This window comes from Dromiciops gliroides, chromosome 2, assembly GCF_019393635.1.
Source record: "Dromiciops gliroides isolate mDroGli1 chromosome 2, mDroGli1.pri, whole genome shotgun sequence".
Taxonomy (NCBI): Eukaryota; Metazoa; Chordata; class Mammalia; order Microbiotheria; family Microbiotheriidae; genus Dromiciops; species Dromiciops gliroides.
Window position 1 is genome coordinate 528,801,736 of NC_057862.1, and position 21,826 is coordinate 528,823,561.

Sequence of the window (21,826 nt, forward strand, 5' to 3'; positions counted from 1 at the left end):
TCCTCCTGACTCCAGGGCTGGTGCTCTATCCACTGTGCCACCTAGCTGCCCCCAAGGAACCTCTTAATGTGAGCCAGGATAAAGAATTTAGTGGTAAAAGATATCTTAGTGATGTGAGAGAAAATGATAGAAGAGGGAGCTTTCAGCAAATGGCATTATTTTTCCAGAGAAATAGGAGAAAAAGTATTTAGCTGAGAAATCATTGGAGAAATAAAAAGGTTTGGAAAAGCCATGGTGAAGAATAGGAAAATTAAGCAACTTGAAAAGTTTAAAATTGCCTTGCTGTAGTGAGGGACCAGCTAAGATTATTTAACATCAACTAGTAATAAACTCATTCAATGTAGTTTTGTGATTTTTCTTTAACTCCATTCAGCAGCAGAATATGGATGAAGGCTGCAGAGGGTGGAAGTAATCTAAGTAATCCAATACCTTGTGACTCCACAAGATATGATATAGCAATAGGATAAGAGGAAAAGAGCATTAACGGCAGGGGAAAATGTGGAGTTAAACCAGTTTACTGAGGATCAAGTTAGGTAAAGGAGAAGGGAGAAGGAAGTACATAGGTGATAATCACTCAGGAAAGAAATTATGGATAGAAACAGATATTGCAAATCATGGCAAGAATGAAAAATGGGTTTAGAGACTATAAGGCAAAAAAAAAGAATGATAAATAATTTTATCATAGAATTTCAGATTTTATGAAGATGAAATTAGAATGCTTGTGAGTAAAATGACAAGATAAAGGGAATGACCCATGTCTGTGTGTATTCGAGTAGGTTTGAACAGTGGATCATAGGAAATAAGTAGGTTGAGGAACTGGGAAGTAGTAGTTGAAGTAGTTAGTAGAAGTTGAAGAAGTAGTAGTCTCTTAGTATGATGACAGGAATTGGAGATGGAAAAAAAAAAAACCATGGAAATGGACATTGAATTCATAGAGGAAGGAAAGAAAGTGTCCTGAGGGCTGGTAGATAACAGATACCAAAATCATGATTTGGTGGTATATATGGATTTAGTGACTCTCAAAGGATTACAGACTACTGAGTAATAGTGACAGAGGGAGAGTTTGGAAATAAAATGACAATGGTTAGCAAAGAACACCCAGACTTCTCTACCACGACCAATGAGTCAGGACATATGAGTGAAAGCATAACCAGAGCTTAATAGAATGGCCAGGGATCGTGTTTTGTTCATAAGGAGCCAGATTTCAGTGAGCACAAAAAGATGGGAGAAATGAGAAAGGAAAAAGTTTTAGGATAAAGCCACGTTTGTTAATGATGGATCAGAAGCATCAGAAAGAAGAGTGGGTGGGTGAATCTAGAGTGGGACATGGTGGGAAGGGGAGGGAGGTTGAAAGGAATGGGATTAAGTGAGTAGGTATTGTCAGAAAGGAAAAAGGGTTTGCACAATGATAACCAGGGTTCATCATCACTGAGATGGGGAAAGTATGATGATAGGACTGGAGTATTCTAACCACTGAGAAATGAGTTCAAGCAGTTTATTTTTCCACTGACTGCAAGTTCATTGAGAAAGGTGTTCAGACTAATCAAGACTCTTCCTTGATGTTCAGTCTTGAGGTAGGTACACCTGTGGCACAACCTGGGGAGTACAGAGAGGAGGCAGAAACTGAAAATCTGATTGGAGAAGAACCTCTGGAGCCCTGAACGAGGCAGGTCAGAGGTCTGAGTGGGATTGAGGCAAGCCACAGTTGAGATGACCCAGGAATGAGGAGGTCACAAGCAGGCAGGGTGGATCAGGCCTGATACAAGGTGTAAGGAAGAGGGCAAAGGCAAGCAGGTTGATGATGGACAATCCTAGAGAAGAATGGATAAAACTATCGCTCCCTCAAAAGTTCCCAGGGCAAAGACTCAAGCTTCTAGGGACTACTTCTCTCCAGTGCTATTTCTCTTCTAATATTATACATGGAGACACAACATTGTTTCAGAGAAAATTGTCTATCTGTGCTCCAACTTCACTCAGATTAATTCATCCTAAATTCCCTTTTTCCCACTATAAGCATACACCTTTTCCTCAATGAGAGAAAGAGGAAGCCCTAGCCTCTATTCTGTAGAGAACTTCCCCTCCCCTAAGAGAAAATAAAAGTCTTTAGCCTTTCACTATTACCCATGGACTTGGTAAGAGTAATTACTCATTCCCCTCTGTCCTTTATCTCCCCATTTATGCTATCTCCCACTCTGCAACTTTGTCCCAAAAAATACTTTAATTCCCCTTAGGAAAGTGCCAGGGATTAATACCTTTAGATGTGTTTCTTCTAACTACATTTCTATTTTTTTTTCTTTTAGTTACATTTATATTTGGTGTACTTTTATAATCTCATGATAATGCTTCATTACTTAATTTTTTATAACCTTGTAGGGTCAGTAGTTTTCGTTTTCACAAAATAACCTATGAATTGGGATAATTTGTTTAATTACTTAATTCTTTCCTTGTCATTGTATTTACCTTCTTGTGTTTCTGTTGATGGAGGTGTGCACAAGTTGAATATTCTGCTCACATATTTTTTTAAAGAATTTCTCCAATCAAACCTCTCTTGTTGAACATCCATCTTTTTATTTTTAATTTTGTGTGTGTACTTTATCAATGCATTAAATAAAAATGTAATACATTTAAACTAGAGGCAACTTAAATACTACGATTATATTAATTTCAAAATAGCTTTGAATATAACTGATAATTCAAGATAGCTCCAACTATAACATGGGATGAAAGTATATATGATTCCTATTGGTGGCAAAGTGACAGATACTGCTAATTCTCTAGTGATTTATTGCCAATGTTCACAATTTAAAATAAATACTAAATCTCATTTCCAGTCCAAGTTCATGGACTCCCTGAAATCTATTTCAATAGATTTCAGTTTATTTACCTCCATTATAGATGGAAAGGATAAAGAACCTAGAACTGACCTTTGGAGGATACACATTGTTAGAGATCATCCAACCCCTTTCTGTTTCAGCCTCTTCATTTATAAAATAGGGACAATAGGATCTACTTCACAGGGTTGTTATGAAGACCAAATGAGACAACATATGTAAAGAGTTTTGAAAAAATCTTATGTGTTAGTGAGGTAATGCCTCTGACCTAGTGAATAAGAGTGTGAGTTAAAGTCAGGAATAATCAAGTTCAAATCTGTCCACAGATACCCACTAGCTTTGTGACTCTGGGCAAATCATCCAACCTATCTATCTGAGCTTCCTCATCTGAAAAATAAGGGTAATGGCACCTATTTCACAGAGCTATTGTGAGAAACATACTAATGAAAAGTAGTATTAGTATTGTACTAGTAGTAATACTACATACTTCTTCATTCTGAGGTTGAAGATGTGATTAGCCACACCCTGTTACAATAGCTATCTAATCTTTTATCCTAAAGGCAATTTAATTTCCTTAGTCTTCACATGACTCTACTATTGTGAGAATCAAATGAGACAATATGTGCTGAGCATTGCAAGCCTTAAAGCACTATACAGATGCTAGCTAACATTATTATTAGAAAGATTAGACTCATCCTGGGAAAACAGATACTATTTGGAACCATTCTAGATCAGGAGTACTTATGATGGCTTGGGTTCTTCAGACAATGCCTGGCTTTAATAGATATTGGTAATTCTTGTTTTGTTATTCCTGTTTTGTTGTGATTTCACCTTAGTTTGCCATTTTCTTGATACTTGAATTTCTCCCTTCCTTCCTCTTTCCTTCCTTCCTTCCTTCATTCATTCATTCCCTCCATTCTTTCCTTCTGCCCTTCCTTTCATTCTTACTCCCTCCCTTCTTGTCTCTCTTCCCTCCTTCCTTTTCTCCTTTCATTTATCCTTTTATCCTTCCTTTCTCCCCTCTTCCTTCTCTCCCTCTCTTCCTTCCCTTTCTCCTTCACTGTTTCCTTCCTTCCTTCCTCCATCCTCTTCCTCCTTCTTTCCCTCCCTTCCTAGATCTTTCCTTCCTTTCCTCTTTTCTTTCTCCCTCCCTCCTCTACCTCCTTCCTTCCTTCCCTCTCTCCATCCCTTCTCCCTTCTTTCCTTCTTCTCTTCTTCCTCCCTCTCTCTGCCTTCCTTCATCCTTGATATTTGCCAGTGATTTTTGTTGAAATCCCCCCCTTGTTTCAGATGTTTTTAAAAATTATTTCTGTAGATTGATTTTGTTTGTGCAAAAGTCTTTTAATTTTATGGGCTTGGAATTGTCTCTTTTGTCCTTTATGGATTCCATATTTTTTATTTCCCCACCCCCCAAAAATAAACTTTCCCAAATCATTCCTGTATCCTGATTTCACCCCAAACATAGAGAAGTTAGTGATTAGTTGAAGTTAAACAAAAATACAAATTAAAGGATAGAGTCAAATTTTTATTTGAATGTTCATAGCTTAGAGTTCTTGGCTGTTGGGATCACTAAAAAAATTTTCTGTCTCAAAGTCTCCAGAAAATAGCTTAGAAAAGAGTCATGTGAAAGTTAAGGAAATTAAATTGCCTTTAGGATAAAAGAGTAGATAGCTATTGTAACAGGGTGTGGCTAATCACATCTCAAACCTCACAATGAAGAAGTATCTAGTATTACTACTAGTACAATACTAGTACTACTTTTCATTAGTATCTTTTTGTCCTCCTTTTAATATATTGTTTTGCCCCTCAAAGTGTTTTTACTGAACCTCCTTTAAGGGAACCTTATTCCTCCTAACTCTCTTCTCTCACAGTCAAACCCCTGCCCTTTCTATTTATGGATTCCTTTCCTAGTTTTGGAATTTTATCAATTTTATTGATTCCTTTGTCTTTCTTACTTTTATGTGGTAAATTTATTTTTCCCTTTCCCCTTTTCCACATTCAATGAAGTAATTAAATTGCCTCTTTCTTTTCCTTCTCTTCAACTCCTTTTGTTTGCAATTTCTAAAATAGTGCCTTTTTTCTAAAAAGGGTTTATTTACCTTGTTTTCTTCATTAATTCTTTTCTATTTTTGTCTGTTCAGATCTGTTTTTTGGCTTCATGGGTTTGATCCTAATTTATTCCTTCTTTAGTGTCCTTATTCCTCTTACAATTAAAGCATCCAAGCAATTTCCATATGTTTGCCATCTAGATCTCTCCCCCTCCTCCTTTTTTTCTTCCTATGATGGATAGATATATTGTCAAATGGTAGGAATTTCTCTGTGTCCTTGATTATTCTGTCTCATTTGAACCCCTGCCAACTTCTGTGTTCATTTTTTTCCCCACTTGCCATTTCAACTCCTCTCTGAGTCCAGGACCTTTGCTCTTCTGCAGGCCAGTTGATCCTCAGAGCTCCATTTTTTCTTCTCCTGATGTTGTTCATAGAGAAACAGCATTCACAGGTACTGGTTTCTCTGGACACCAGATTTTACCTATCATAAGGTGCCCATCTACAAATGCGGTATAGGACAACAATAATATAAGGTTCCCAAAACACACTTTCTCTCTCTCTCTCTCTCTCTCTCTCTCTCTCTCTCTCTCTCTCTCTCTCTCTCTCTCTCTCTTTCTCTCTCTCTCTCTCTCTCTCTCTCTCTCTCTATATATATATATATATATATATATATATATATATATATATATATATATATATATGAAATCTCATTTGATCCTCACAAAATTTCTTATATATCTCTCCCTACCATGACATTATTCTATAGTGGGACTTCCTCTTTGAGTTGAAAATTTACTACCTTTCCTCCTATTTCAATCCCTCCCTTTGCCACTTAACCCATTCTCTGGTAGTCCCACTTCCTGCTGCTAGATTAAATAATTATTTCATTTCTGTTGTTGTCTTTTTTAAACCATCAAGCATTTCCCTGTATCTTCTACTTCCCCTCTCCCCTTTTATGAAACCTCTCATTCTGATTCAGCTGCACAGGTGGGTTGCTGGAGATGTGGAGTGATGATGAGGTAAATCCATGTTTTTTCACACATCTCCTAGACCATTACTTATCCTATTTCATTAAGTACCATTTTCATCCTAATCATTTTGTATCCTTTTTGAAAAAAAAAATCTCTTAAGGGGTCTTCTGTTGTTATTTCTACTTTTAAACCACATAATTGACTCTATAATTTTGTCTTCTCTTTTCATAGATTTTCTTAATGTTCCTTTTACTAGTCTCTAGAGATGGGAAAATCTATTACATTACTTGGGCTTTCCTTCATAGTTATATTTATTTACCTTTCTTATATTTTTGTGATTTAAGGCATTTGTGGTCAGACAGGATTGCCCCCTACTGAACGCCATTCCCTTTTAATACATGACTGATGTAGACTCTAATACATACATATGTCATTCACTAACTCCTTCTATTCTTTCATTCTCTGGTCGGGGTACTCTCAGAGTATCCTGACCAGAGTACATTCCTGCCTTCATTTTCCCCCTATTTATTTAATTATTCATTATTTATCTATTTACTCATTATTTATTAATTTATTTATCTATTTGTTGATTCATTCATTCATCTATTCATCTATTTATTTATTTATTTAGTCATTCATCCATTTATTTGTTTGTTTGTTTAGAGTTTTGAGTTCCAAATTCTATCCTGCTCTCATTTCACCCTCCCTATCCTCCCCCCTCCCTAAGTTGGTAAGCAATCAGATATAGGTTATACATGTGCAATTATGTAAAACATTACCATATTAGTCATTTTATATAAAAAGCCTCAAGGAAAAAATTTTTTAAAAGAAAGAAAACACAAAATAGCATGCTTCAGTCAGTGTTCAATCAATATCAGTTCTTTCTCTGGAGGTGGATAATATGCTTTGTCACTAGTCCTTTGGGACTGTCTTGGATCATTGAATTGCTGAGAGTAGTTGAGTCATTCGCAATTTCTTATATAACAATAATGCTGTCACTGTGCACAATGATCTCCTGGTTCTGCTCACTTCCCTATACACCAGTTCATATAAGACTTTCCAGGTTTTACTGAAATCATCCTGCTTGTAATTTCTTATAGCACAATAATATTTCATTACAATCATATACCACATCTTCTCTAGTCATTCCCCATTTGATGGACATTACTTTGATTTCGAATTCTTAGCCACCAGAAATAATTGCTATAAACATATTTTGTACAATTGTTTTCCTTTTCTTTTTTCAGTTACTATTGTAACTTTCCCTCTATCCTATTCCCTTCCCCATGATATTTACACTATTTTCTATCTTCTTTCATCCTATTCTTCCTCAAAGAGTATTTGCTTCTGACTGCCCCCTCCCCCAATTTGCCCTGCCTTCTTTCACCCCTCCCTCCTTATCCCCTTCCCCTGCTACTTTCCTTCAGGGTTAGATAGATTACTCCACCCAATTAAGTGTGTACGTTATTCCCTCCTTGAGCCAGCTTTGATGAGATTAAGGTCTTTGGGCCAATTTTGATGATTGTAAGATTCATTCACAACCTGATCCTCCAACATCTCTCCCCCCACTCCATAAGTCCTTTCCTGTTTCTTTCATGTGGGATTTTACCCGCATTCTACCTCTCCTAGTGCAATCCTCTCACCCCTCAATTTTATCATAAAGATATCATCATGGGGCAGTTAGGTGACACAGTGCACAAAGCACCCATACTGGACCCAAGAGGACCTGAGCCCAAATCTGGACCCAGTTGAAAGACATTCACTCACTCTTTGACCCCAGACATGTCACCCAACTCCTACCACCCCCAAAACAAAAAACAACAAATAAATCCTTTACAGATATCATCCTTTCATAATCAATTCCCACCTGCACTCTCTGTCTAAATTTATTTCTATGATCTTCCCTAATACTGAGAAGTTTCTTATGAGTTAGATGTATCATCTTCCCACTTAGGAATGTAAGCAGTTTAACATTTTAACATCCCTCTTAATTTCTTTGTCCTTTTTACCTTTTTATGGTTCTCTAGGGTCTTATATCTGAAAGTCAAATTTTCCATTCTGATAAGATCTTCTCATCACAAATGCCTGGAAAAAAAAATCCTCTTTTTCACTGAAGTCCCATTTTTTCCCCTGAAAGATTATAGTAAGTATTTCTGGATAAGTAATTTTTGGTTCTAATCCCAATTCCTTTGCCCTCTGAGATATCACATTCCATGCCCTCCAGTCCTTTAATATAGAAGCTGCTAGATCTTGTGCTATCCTGACTGTGGTTCCACAGTAGTTGAATTGTTTCTTGCTGGCTGCTTGTAATATTTTCTCCTTGACCTTGTAATGATTGGAATGTCACCAGCTGCTGGAGACTTACTGTAGGAAAGCTCCAACATGAGGAGAGGGCCTCTGATGGCAGGACCATGTGTCTTTTCTTTGGCGTCAGGAAGTGATGTTGGCTTGTGGGAGGAAGAAGGGGGAGGCTGGTGTGCTGGCTCGCTCTCTTTCCAGAGGACTCTGGTGGAGAAGGAAGCTAGGAATGCTCTCTCCCTTTAATAGATGAATTTAGGCCATTCTCTCTCTCTTTACCAAATTCTTAGCCAGCAAGGTGCCCACACAAGGGTGCTCTCCCTCTCTCAGCCATGCTTTTTCAGAGAAACCTCTGATTTCTTCTGCTTTTCCAAATTCTAACACTAATTGTTGCTCTAATTTTGCATACCTGGAGGCTTCTCTAGAAGACTTTAATCCCCTGGAAGCAGGGGAAGGGGAAACCAGGCCTGTGTACAATTCCCAGGCCTTGCACCACGTGCGAGAGGTGTTCCCCTCCCCTCCTCTTGGGACCCCACCTCCTCTGGCACCACCTCCCTTGTCCAAGCCCCTTGATTATCCTGCCCAGGAGGTCATGAGATCTAATCCACCTTTCCCAGGTCCTGATCTTGCACATGAGCAGCTTTTTCTACCTTCATTTTCAGCCCTATCCGAGCTAAACTGTGATTCTGAGACAACCTTAGAAAACCCTTTAAATTACAGATATGCTCGTTTTGTTCATAATTTTGGTAATCTGCTTCTGTCTTTAATTAGTAACCTTCTAAAGCATTTGTATTATGAAAGGACTGACAGAAAATATAGAGGGGTCCAAAGTCGAACACCAACCACGTGTTTCTCAACTCCTCTCACCTGTGCGCACGCCGCCATGGCTAAGTTTAGCAGCCAGAGAATGCCAACATCTGTTCCTGCCCTCACTTTTAAGTTCATTTCCCTGAAGTCCCTCGCATTCGAGTTTTCCTCCCAAAAGGGGCGGTCCTTCAAAAGCTGCTTCAGTAGCATGCGCAATCTCTCAAATGATTCAGCTAAAACTTCCAATATTAATCTTTACCACAAATAATTTTTACCACATTCCCTGCCTTGTTTCATTCGAAAAATGAATGAGATTGCTCAATGAAACAGCCAAAAATAATATCCTATGCTGACCAACAATATGCTAAGGGCTAAAATTCTAGCTAGTCTGTCTAAAATATCCAATGAGTGGTCGCCAATAAATTATAAGCTTTAGCAAGAGTTAGACTTTTAAGCATTTATTAAGGAGAATAAGAATTTGGTAAAGAGAGAGAGAAAGGCCTAGATTCCTATCTATTAAAGGGAGAGCACATTTCTAGCTCCGCTCTCCACCACATTCCAAAGGAAAGCCTCAGACAGAGTGCTAGTCTCTTCCTTCTTCCTCCCACTACCCAACGTCACTTCCTGATGCCAAAGAAAAGACTCCTGGTCTTGCCCTCAAAGATCTTCGCTTCTTTGGGCGGAACTCTTCTACAGTAAGTCTCCAGCAGGTGGCGTCATTCCAATCTTTACAATATGTTAATATCAATATAGAAAATGGAGAGAGAAAAGTTTTCCTCCCAAAAGGGGCGGTCCTTCAAAAGCTGCTTCAGTAGCATGTGCAATCTCTCAAATGATTCAGCTAAAACTTCCATTATTAATCTTTACCACAAATAATTTTTACCACATTCTGGGATCTCTGGAATTTGGCGATAATATTCCTTGGAGTTTTCTTTTTGGGATCTCTTTTAGGAGGTGATCAGTGAATTCTTTCAATTTTTATTTTACCTTCTGCTTCTGGAATATCAGGGCAATTTTTCCTGATAGTTTCCTGGAAGATGATGTCTAAGCTGTTTCCTTGTTCATGGTTTTCAGGTAGTCCAATAATTTTCAAATGATCTCTTCTGGATCCATTTTCCAGGTCAGCTGTTTTTCCAAGAAGATATTTCACATTGATCTCTATTCTTTTATTCATTTGGATTTGCTTTATTGTGTCTTTATTTCTCATAAAGTCATTTGCTTCTATTTGCTCAATTCTAATTTTTAAGCAATTATTTTCTTAAGAGAGCTTTTGTACCTCCTTTTCCATTTGGCCAATTTGGCTTTTCAAGCTGTTGACTTTTTTCTCATGTCTTTCCGGCATCACCCTCATTTCTCTTTCTATTTTTTCCTCTACCTCTCTTATTTTTCCCTCTACCTCTCTCTCTCTCCTACTTTATCTTCAAAGTCCTTTTTGAGCACTTCTATGGCCTGAGACCAATTCACATGTTTATTGGAAGCTCTGGATGTTGGAGCCTTGACATTGCTATCCTCTTCTGAGGGTGTACCTCGATCTTCCTTGTCACTAAAGAAACTTTCTATGGTCTTTCTCTTTCTGCTCATCTTGACAGTCTTTTACTTGACTTTTAACTCCTTCTTAAGGAGGGGCACTGCTTCTAGGATGTACTGTCCCAAACTTCAGGGGTTCTAAGGTGGTACAATTTAATGAGGGATTTGGTTCATCCCTCTTCTGGCCTGTTCTCTGGTCCATAGATAACCCCAGGCCAACGTGCTAATTAACCAGGCAGCAAAACTTTGTGTGCTGTGGTTGTTAACTCCAAGGAGCCTGCTCCCCTCCCTGACCTGGGCCACTGCTTCCTGCTTCCCAACAGGTGTGAAACACCTAAGTTCCACCTTAGCACCAGCAGAGACCCCTGTAATCTCCCCTTGGCCAACTGCTCAGCCCTCTCACCAGACCATGAGATTAGTTCCAGATGACACTGGTGCTGCAGCTGATTCAGAGGCTTCAGGGGTCTCTTTCTCTGGTGGGGCCTGTCTGGGACTGCATCTGTGTCAGCGTGACTAGAGGATTGGGCTCCACTCCTGCCCCAGCACAGCATCCCCCTCCTGCCAACCTTCTAAGCCATCTTCAGCTACACCCCTGCCTTCTTATCCACCTCTCCTGCCTTGTCCCCCAATTAGAAGGGAGAGGAGAATCCAGGTAAATTTGGTGTTGCCACAGAATGGTGGGCTGAGGGGAATGACTGCAGCAGCAACAACAGCAGAGAAATTACTGAGTGAATCCCAGAAAACAAACTAATGGTACATGTTTTCCCAGAACTTGAGGGCTGGTTGGGGAAGTGTTCAGTTATGAATATCATTCTCCACTGTTAATCCATACAACTGCTTCCTTTTTAGGCTTCTTGGTGTTTTGACCTGTGGAGACAACTGTAATTGTTCTACTTCTATAGCATAATTCCTCTTTTTTGGAGTTTTTGAAAATTATTGATGAATAGAGAAAATGAATAGTCCTCAATCTTGTTTGTCATATGACCTGCTCACTTCTGTGGTTATTTTTAATCAAAATTATTTTTTCTTCTTGTCTTGTTCATTTTTGTGGTAACATGCAGACAGGCTGACATTTTTTATTAGTTGATATTTTAAGTTTATATTTTATCCTACAGGCCATAAGAAGCCACTGGAGTTGATTTATTTAGGGGAGTCAAATGATCAGATATTTGATTAAGAAAAATTATTTTAACAAAATCACAGAAGATGGATTGGAATGTTCTGATATCTGAGGCAGGTAGACCATTTAGGAGACTATTTCAATGATTTAGTTGAAAGGTGATTAGGGAATGAACTAATGTGGTGGCTATTTGAATAGAGTAGGTTGGACACAAGAAATGTGATAATAAAAATAGAAAAAATTTACAATTTATATCAGGGAAGAGAAAGTAAGGAAATTAACATAATTTTTAGATTACAAACCTGAGATGTTAAAAGGATAGTAATATGTCTTCAACAGAAATGTGGAAATTTAGAAAAAGGGAAGAATTTAGGGGAAGAGATAATGAGTTTAGTTTTCAATATCTCTAGACATCCAGTCCAATATGCCCAATAGGAAATTGATGATCTAAAATTAAAGTACAGGAGAGAGTCTGGGGCTGTCAAATCTGGGAGTCAAATGGAGAGAATATTTTAAACTTTAAGCTCTAATGAAGTAACCAAGAAAGAGAGTATAGGGAGAAGGGAAGAAATCCAAGAACAGTACCTTGAGGAAAATCCACAGTAAGGTGAAGTTACATGAATGATGAGCCAGAAAAAGGGAAGTAACAGTCAGACAGGTTGAAGTTGAACCGAAAAAGAATGGTGTCAGGAAAATGCAGAGAAAAGAGAATTTCAAGGAGGAGAGTAGGAGAGTGATCCACAATGTCAAATACAGCAGATATATTTAGAAGGATTAGAATGAGAAAGGATCCTAAGCTTTGGAAATTGGATGTCAATGGTACCTTTAAAGAGAACATTTTCAATTGGGTGATGAGTACATAAACCAGAGTACAAATACCTAATGAGAGACTGAAAGGAGGGAAGGTGAAGACAGTGAGTAGAGACATTTTCATGGAGTTTTGCTGATGGAGGAAAAATATAATATGATAGTTTGAGGTGATGGTAATTCAAGAAATTTTTTGCTTTGTTATAAGACAAAATCCTTTGTTTTTATTTATATTTTATTTTCACTATTTTAAAAATAGAGATTTAGGAATATTTAAGGTCTTCAGGGCAAGTTTAAAAGTCATCATATCCTACATCTTGCTAATCTCTGCTTTAGCAATCTAAGGGAAGAAATGTTCTAGAAAAGAAGGGGGTGGAGGTTCTTATGTAGCTTTCCCTCAGAATGCAGTTAAATGCAAAACTTGGTTGACTTATCCAACAATCATCTATCTTTTTAAATCTGAGTCAAAAACTCATTGGCAAACAGCTCTAATCTCTGAAGTCCAATCAGTAAGGTTTCAGTTCACAAATATACCTTCATATGAGGTAGTCTTCATGTACCTGCAACAAAATCAATCCCCATCACTACCAAAAATTGATTGGCAGAAATTATCCCCAAGGTCAGCCCCTTACTTTTTGATCTGTAATTTGTCCTCTTTTTCCAATATTTCTAATAAATCTTCTTGTATCATTTTATAGAATATAGGCTTTTTAAAAAACATCAGGTTTTTCAGGGAAAGCAGGTTGTTTTAATTCCCAGATTGTGTCCTTTTAGCCTATCCCTAGCTCTATTGCTTTGGCTAGGAAAGAACTTCATTCTTATACTTTGTTGAGGGAATGGGTGTGTACATATACATATATATTTGCATTTTAGAACTTCATTCTTATACTTTGTTGAGGGAATGGGTGTGTACATATACATATATATTTGCATTTTAGTCTACACATTATTCTACCATCTTTGAATGTTTGTGTTCCACTTCTGACATTCTTTTTTTTTTTTTTTTTTTTTAGTGAGGCAATTGGGGCTAAGTTACTTGCCCAGGGTCACACAGCTAGTTAAGTGCTAAGTGTCTGAGGCCGGATCTGAACTCAGGTACTCCTGATTCCAGGGCCGGTGCTCTATCCACTGTGCCATCTAGCTGCCCCTACTTCTGACATTCTAAACCTTAATTTCCTTTGCTTATTCAGATGCTCTAATAAAATTAACAAGTTTTCACATTTCTAATTCATCTGTAGTTGTTTTTCTTTTCCCCAATGTTCTTATTTTCACTTTTTTGTGTAGATTTTCCTTTATGGCTAATAATGATGGTGGGGTTTTTTTTGTTGTTGTTATTGTTTTTTGTTTTGTTTTTGTTTTTTTGAGGGTCAATGAGGGTTAAGTGACTTGCTCAGGGTCACACAGCTAGTAAGTGTCAAGTGTCTGAGGCTGAATTTGAACTCAGGTCCTCCTGAATCCAGGGCCTGTGCTTTATCCACTGCGCCACCTAGCTGCTCCTAATAATGAGTTTCTTAAACACTCTGGAAGTTCTAATCTGGTCCAGGAGTGTGTTTAAAAATGTTTTACAACTATTTCTCCAGGAGGTGGGGAGTAGGGGGCAGGGTAAAGGAGTATATACAACATATTTTTTTTAATTTCATCTCCATCATTAATATTTTCTCCATCCAATAAGTCAATAGCTGGTTTGTAATATTTTCCAATTCCTAAGGTATAAATTCTCATACTAAATATTTAACAATCAGCTCTCATCAGTGAATTTAGTCTGTCTCCAGCACACCTATGGGTCTAGTTTCTTTTCGGTGTCTAACTGTTACTATGGTAATAGTCATAGTTCTAGAGATTTCCTGTGGAAAGGAAAAGTAAGGTGAGAACTTCCAATCTGATCATGCTCCTTCTATTTCTTCCTGCTTAGAGGAAGAGGAAAGGCAGCATGAGATGAACATTTTCTGAGGGAAGAGGAAGAGAAACATCTCCCATCTCTTGATACATGTGTTCAACTTCCATCTCCTGCTGTAGTGTCTGCTGCTTAGTCTCCAGTCTCCTATGGGAAAAGGAGAGGTGCCTTCCAATCAAGGTTCTGTCCCAGGCCCTCTTCTCTTCTCCCTCTATACTATTTCATTTGGTGATCTCATCAGCTCTCATGGATTTAATTATTATATCAATGCTGATGATTCTTATATCTACCTATCCTCCCCAAACTCATTGCTGACCTCTAATATTGAATCCCCAACTTCCTTTCAGATATTTCAAACTGGATGTCCAATAGATATCTTAAATATCAACATGTCCAAAATAAAACTCATAATTCACAAAACAAATCCCAAAATCTGAAATAATTTTATAAATAATTATATTAGGTTGTTTGGAGGAGGACAGCAACCCAGAAAGAAGGAATGGCTCTTAAATGGTTTATATTATATAGGATTTAGACAAAGAAGAAGAACCACAGTTAAGCAATTTTGCTGAGAGGGCACGTTGAAAGAATAGTATATTTAGATAGATCAGTAAATATAAATATTCAACAAAATTTGATCAAAACTAAAATAAAAGGAAACCCAAAACAAAAGGTTGGGTGGACACAAAGCAAGACCCGAGTGAGTGAACCCCAAACAAAAATGTTTTGGTTGGATCCAGGATCTAAAGAACTCAAAATTCCTTATATCCATCTCCAGTATTCCTAGAGAGTTCTTGAGTTTAAGGTGACTTTCTAGGTTCAAACTATCTCTAGTCACATAAAGTTATATGTATGCAATATAATAATGAGTTTTGCAGACAATATAACAAACCATTTTCCACATAACCCTCCCCTACCTTCCCTATTACTACAGAGGGCAATGTCATCCTCCTAGTCCCTTAGATTCACAAGCTAGGAGTCATCCTCAACTCCTCATTATCTCTCACTACTTAAATCCAATCTGTTGCCAAGGCCTGTTGAATTCACCTCTACAGCATCCCTTGAATATGCCTCCTTCTCTCTTTTGACATAGCCACCACTCTAGTACACCTCACTTCTGGACTGTTGTAATAATTACCTGGTGTATCTTCCTGCCTCAAGTCTCTCCCCACTCTAATCCATCCTCCATTCAGCCACCAAAGTGATTTTCCTAAAGTGTAGATCCCACCACCATTTCAGTCCTTTTCCAAAAAACTCCAGTGGCTTCCTGTTATCTCTAGGATCAAAAACAAATGTTCTGCTTAATATTTAGAACCCTTCAAAATCTAACCCCCTCTTACCTTTTCAATCATCTTACACCTTCCTTCCCAATGTGTACTCTTCAGCTCAGGGACACTGGACTTATGGCTATTTCACACTTCATCCTTCAACTCTGGCCATTTTATCCATCCCACACACCTGGAACACTCTTCATCCTTTGCTCTGCCTACTTACCTCCCTAGCTTTGTTTGAATCCCAACTAAAATCCTTTTTTACTGGAAGCTTTCCCCATCCCCTCAATTTTGGTGCCTTCCTCTCTTAATTATTTCCTATTTATTCTATATGTGGCTTGTTTTTAATATGTTTGTTTGTATGTTATCTCCTCTATATTATAAACTCCTTGAGAGCTCTCTTTTTGTATACTGCTCAATTCACGCAATTTCTGTCACATAGTAAGTACTAGTAAATGTTGAGTGATTGATTGATTGATGATGAACATATTCATACCTGGTCATACCCTACTCATCCCAAGGATTCTGAATATCTGTAGGTCATCATCTAAACTCCGGTCCCTATCCTACAATATCCCTTCCAACCCTCTGACCCCACAGTTTCAACCAAACACCATCTAGTCCTTCTGCTGAGGCTTATGGAATGCCTGTTCCTTCAGCAGCAAACTTCCTTTTATCCTAAATTTCTGAACCACCTCACAGCCTCTGTTAACACAAAAACAAGTCAAAAGCTGCCTTGATGTGGGTCCTTTGTTCTGTTAATTTCTCAATTAATTTTATCTAAATTTCATTTTTACATTTAAAAGACTGCTTACCTCTTTGGCACTTGTAGAATGAAGTTTCATATGTCTAATATTTCAATGATATATTGAATGATATATTCTAATTTCTTCCATTTTAATTATTGTTTTTAATGTAGATATTCCTTTTGGTTTTAAAAATGGCCCTGTTTGATGCACAATGTCTTACTTCTTGACTGCTTATTGCCATTGTAATCTTGTCATAATTTTGAAGCCTGAAAATGCCTGGATGATTTGAATTTGGGGATCACTGTGGTTGATAACCTGTGACATATCAATTTACAACCTCTCCTTTTCAATATTTGGGGAAATATTTTTTTATGGATTCTTGGAATACATTGAAATGCATATATTGTTTTAAGCTTACTATATATTCAATAATTTGGGGAATTATTATAATTCTAAATCTTCTTTTCTAGAGTTACTATAATTCTAAACCTCCAGATCATAATTTTATTTTCATAATCAATTTATTTTCTGAAATTCATCAATTTCTCACAACATTTTTTTCTCCAGGAAAATTGCTATTTTTGAATGAATATATGTTTTTATATATTCCACAATTATTTCTAAACAATTAACCTTGTTCTGAGATTTAGTAATCAAATTTAATTATGTTCTTTTCATGGTATTTTTGTTAATTTTTTTTGAAGGTATTAAATATGTTATAAGATTTTAGGTTGTTTTTTTTAAGACAGGTTTTTTTCTAATGCTATTGTTATTTCAGAATATATAACTTTTTTTCTTCTGGAATTTTAGCCTCTATTTTTAACCTACAACATGCTTTCACAGTTTTCTAGCTCTTCTTTAATTTGTTCAATTTGAATTTTTTATTTTGCTATTGAGGATTTATGATAATTTTGCTTCTTTGAGGGCCTTTCTGTTGCCACATTTGAAGGAGCTATAGATGAGATAATCTCCCCTACATAATTTCATTCCAGCATCTTTACACCAAGCTTAAGATATTTTTAATTTAAATTACTGGGAGCTTACATAAATAGAGTTGGAAGCAGTTAGAGAAGTATGATTGGAGCTCAGTAAGAATATTAGGGTTTGGGAGTATAGATTTGGCAATCATATGCATAGCAAATAATTGAAATCATTGAGTCCATGACAGGACCAAGGGAGAGGAATGTAGAGATTAAAAAAGAATGAATAACCCTTGAGCTAAACCATAACTTAAAGAAAATGAATCAGTGAAGGAGATAGAGAAGGAGCAGGGAGATCCTGCAGAATCAGTTGAGAATAGTGTCACAGAAAGCAAAAAAAAAAAAAATAGAAACAAGGAAAAATAAAGTGTCAAATGCATTAGGTAGGTGAAAGAGAATGAAGACTGATCATTTTTAAACATTTAAGAGATTTTTATTGAACTTAGAACAATGAGTTTCAGAAGTTATACTGACAAAGGCATTCTAACATTCTGCACCACTCAGAACTCTACTCCACTCACCTTCCTTCTCCCCCTTTCTCTCTTTTTTTCTCTTTCCTGCTTTTATATTATTTATTTAAAATGTTTTGGTTTTGGTTTTGGTTTTGGTTTGCTTTATTCAGGTTTAAGATTCCTGAGATCTTTACGGTTGCTAGAACTCCCTCAAATATTACAATATCTGCGAGCCATCAAGAGTAGGTAAGTTTTTCATTTCAAATTTCCTTTGAAAAAAGTAGACATTAACTCAGTCTAGTAACTCTACAAAAAAAATCAGCTCGCTTTCTGTTTATATCTAAGTGCAAAATTCCAAATCGATATAAGTTTGGTCAAGAACAGGGGGTCTTAAAATTTTTCATGTTATGCAGTCTGATGATGCCTGTGGATCCCTCTTCAGAATATTTTTATGCCTAAAATAAAATACATTGTATTATGAAGGAAGCCAATTATATTAAAATACAGTTATTAACAAAATTCAAAGTTTCCAGTTAAGAAACCTCATACTATAGAAACAAGGAACTACTAAACCCTAGCTTCTTTTCCACTTAAAACTGGTACATTAGGGGTGGAATTTTTTCTTTAAAATATAATTTCCCAAAGATAGAAATCAATTCAATGTAATTTATTGTGTTCACTGCTGGTAAGAGGCATAAGGCAAATCAAATCAACTCCCTTTTTCAGTAATTTCCTCTTCCAAATACATTTCAGAAAATTTAAGTTGTCCATTGCAAAATAAATGGATCTCCCATAGATTTTTAGACATAGCCCATATGGGAATTTGTTTGTCTTTGACTAAGTTTAGTTTGACTATTAATAACTACATAATGTTAATTAGTATGTGTTTACTCTCTCTCTCTCTCTCTCTCTCTGTCTCTCTCTCTCTCTCAACTGTTCAACTGGAGAAACAAAAATAAATGCTCATTAATTGGAAAAAATAGTAAAATTAAATAAAAAATTTAAGTTAATTTACCTGTAGCAAAAGAAAATAAATGGATCTCTTGTAGAGGGGCACATGTCTTTCAAAAGACCTCCAACTTTTACGTTAAATTTAGAAAATTCTTATGTAGTATGTACCCCTTCATGCAAGAATCCCCTAATATATTCACAGAAAATTATTATAGCTGTAAGTCACCCCCTTTCGCAGAAGAGGATTGCTAATTGAAATGAGACACTGCTTTCTTAGGATTACACCTGGAAAGGACCTTAGAATTCATCTAATCAAGTCCCTTAATTTTGAAAATGTCGAAACTGGGGCCCAGAAAAGTAGATATTACCTCTCTGCCCATGATTTTATAAGAAGATAGTATGAGTACCAAAAGACTTGATTTAAATTCAGGTGATCTGACTCCAAATCCAATGTTCTATCTATTTGTCTAATATCAAATATAAAACATAAAGTACTTTCTTCTCTGATTATACTAGCTAAAATTTTTCACCCATTCATTATGCGTTCCAAATGATTCATTCTTTTTAGCCATTTCAGGCCATTTGATTCTTCATGATCCCATCTGGGGTTTTCTTGGTAGTACTGGAATGGTTTACCATTTCCTTCTCTAGCTCATTTTATAGATGAGGAAACTGAGGCAGAGTTAAGTGATTTATCCAGGGTCACACAGCTGGTAAATTTTTAAGGCTGGATGTGAACTCAGGTCTTTCTGACTTTAGACCCAGCAGTTTATCTATTGTGTGACCTAGGATGAGTTTAATAACTACTGATACATTTTTAACATCAGCTAGCAAATCTGACTCATCTCTGACTCCAGGAGGAAGCTAAAATAACCCCTATCCTATAGTATGTGTGGATGGTATGTGTGCTATGTGCATATATTTTGTTCTCCGTGTTAGAGGATAAGATTGATTTCACATTTCAGAAGTTTCTGAAGTGTCCTCAACCTGAACTTTATCTTTCTTTCTGCAGTAGTTCAGTGAAGTTTTCCCAACTCTTGTCTATACTTGTGAGCACTTGGTTCACTGCTGCGGGATTCCTTCACTTGGTAAGTACCTGTTTCCTCCCATACTGCAACAAAGAATTTAGTAGGCATATCTTTTCTCTAGAGGAAGAAGGTGAAGTTATCAACTTCTAATATCACTCACTCAGGCAAATCTATAAAACAGGTTCCTAGGCTCCTAGATTTAGAGCTGGAAAGGACATGATAGGTCTCATAGTTCAACACCCCCCTCCCCAATCCCCCACCTTTGAAGGTAAAATAATTTACCCAAGTTCAGACAGATAGTAAATGCCAGAGAAGAAATTTAAACCCTGATCTATAGATTGACAACAAAGCCAGAGAGTTTTTCTCCTGTATTATAAGTAATTCATCAGATAAAGTCTTCTCTAGCTTTCCCTTCTTGAACTCTTCACCCTTACCCCCCAACTTCCCCCCCTTCCAAACTTCACAATATGGTTCCAGCTCCCTTTGTGTTTTTTTGTTTTGATTTTGTTTTGAGACTAGATACTGTTATCTCACTCGTGCTGGAAGTACAGCAGCTACTGGATTTGATCCCATTGTTGATTGGCCCAGAAACTTTGATCCATTTTTTTTTTCTGGGGCAACAAGGTTTAAGTGACTTGCCCAGGGTCACACAGCTAGTAAGTGTCAAGTGTCTGAGGCTGAATTTGAACTCAGGGCCTCCTGAATCCACAGCCAGTGCTTTATCCACTGTGCCACCTAGCTGTCTCCTGATCTATTTTGTTTCTAAACAGGGATTAGCCCTTCCTTACGTAACCTGGTGTTTCTCCCTTCAACACCCCTCCCCCCCCCAAAAAAAATACACACACACTTCCTCTCACAGCCAGGGCTCACCATTTCAATGTTAGACTCAGGGCAGATACTTGATTAGCTTAGCTTACTACAGTTCTGAACTCCTAAACTCAAGCAATCCATCATACCTGGTCTCCTATTGCAGCAGGAATTACAGCCATACACCACCATTCCTAGCCTCTTCTGCACCCTTTCAATGACTGTTCTCAAGGCAAAACCTAATACATTTATTCATGCTAAGATATAATGAACACAAGAATTTCAGTGTTCTTTCAGGAGTATTTGAATTTTAACAGAAAAAAAAAGTTTTCAGTCAAAGAAAGGGATAACTAGGTGGTACAGTGGATAGAGCATGAAGCATGGATTCAGGAAGACCTGAGTTCAAATCTGACCACAGAAACTTACTACCTGTGTGACCCTGGGCAAGTCACTTAACGCTCATTGCCTCAATTTCTCATATGTAAAATGAACTGGAAAAGGACATGACAAATCAATCCAGTATCTTTGCCAAGAAAACCCCAAATGGGGTCATGATGAAGCAGAAACAACGAAACTATAACAAGCCAAAGAAAAGGTGCTCTAATCATGAGTAGCAAGTACCTGCAGTCTACTAAAAAAGCAGTGGTCTGAAAATTAGATGATTTTTATTTAATCACTGTTTTGTCATTACTATCAATTTATTGATCAGCACATATTTATTAAGCTAGCAACCAGCGAAATAAATTCAATTCAATCTTTTTTTTTGTACAAAGGCAAAAATGAACAGTCCCTATATTCAATGGAGGAGAAACAACATGTAATCTTATATCTAAGTACTAATTACAAATAAAATAAATAAAATTGAGAGGGTGTAGGGAAAGCACTTCTAATGTAGGGGCATTAGGAAAGGATTTGTGCAGGAAGTATACCTTGAACTTAGCACTGAAGGAAGAGAAGGATTAGAAGAACCAAGAAGGAGGAGAGAGAGAACGTTGGGCATGAGGGACAGCTTTACAACTTTCAGAAAATGGGAAATGGAACATCCTTTATGGGAAACACCAAGTAAGTCCATTTGTCTTGAATGAAGACTGAAGAAAGGAAAAATAATATGAAATCAGACTAGGGGGATAAATTGGAGAGATAGACCAGAAAGGGTTTGAAGAGTTGTCCTACAGGTAATAGGTAGTCACTGAAATGTCTTAAGAAGACAAGTAACGTGGTCAGGAATATCAACTTGGCAGTTGTCTGGAATATGCATTAGACTGAGAAATAAATAGAAGCAAAG

General features: G+C 37.1%; 1 protein-coding gene across 1 annotated transcript in view; it reads left to right on the top strand.

Annotated features, from left to right (window-relative positions):
• Positions 1-21,826, top strand: part of KCNU1 (potassium calcium-activated channel subfamily U member 1) — a 261,654-nt gene that overhangs the window by 67,582 nt on the left and 172,246 nt on the right. The window contains 2 exon segments of the mRNA XM_043981056.1: positions 17,926-18,001; positions 19,719-19,794. Coding sequence (XP_043836991.1) covers positions 17,926-18,001; positions 19,719-19,794 — 152 coding nt within the window.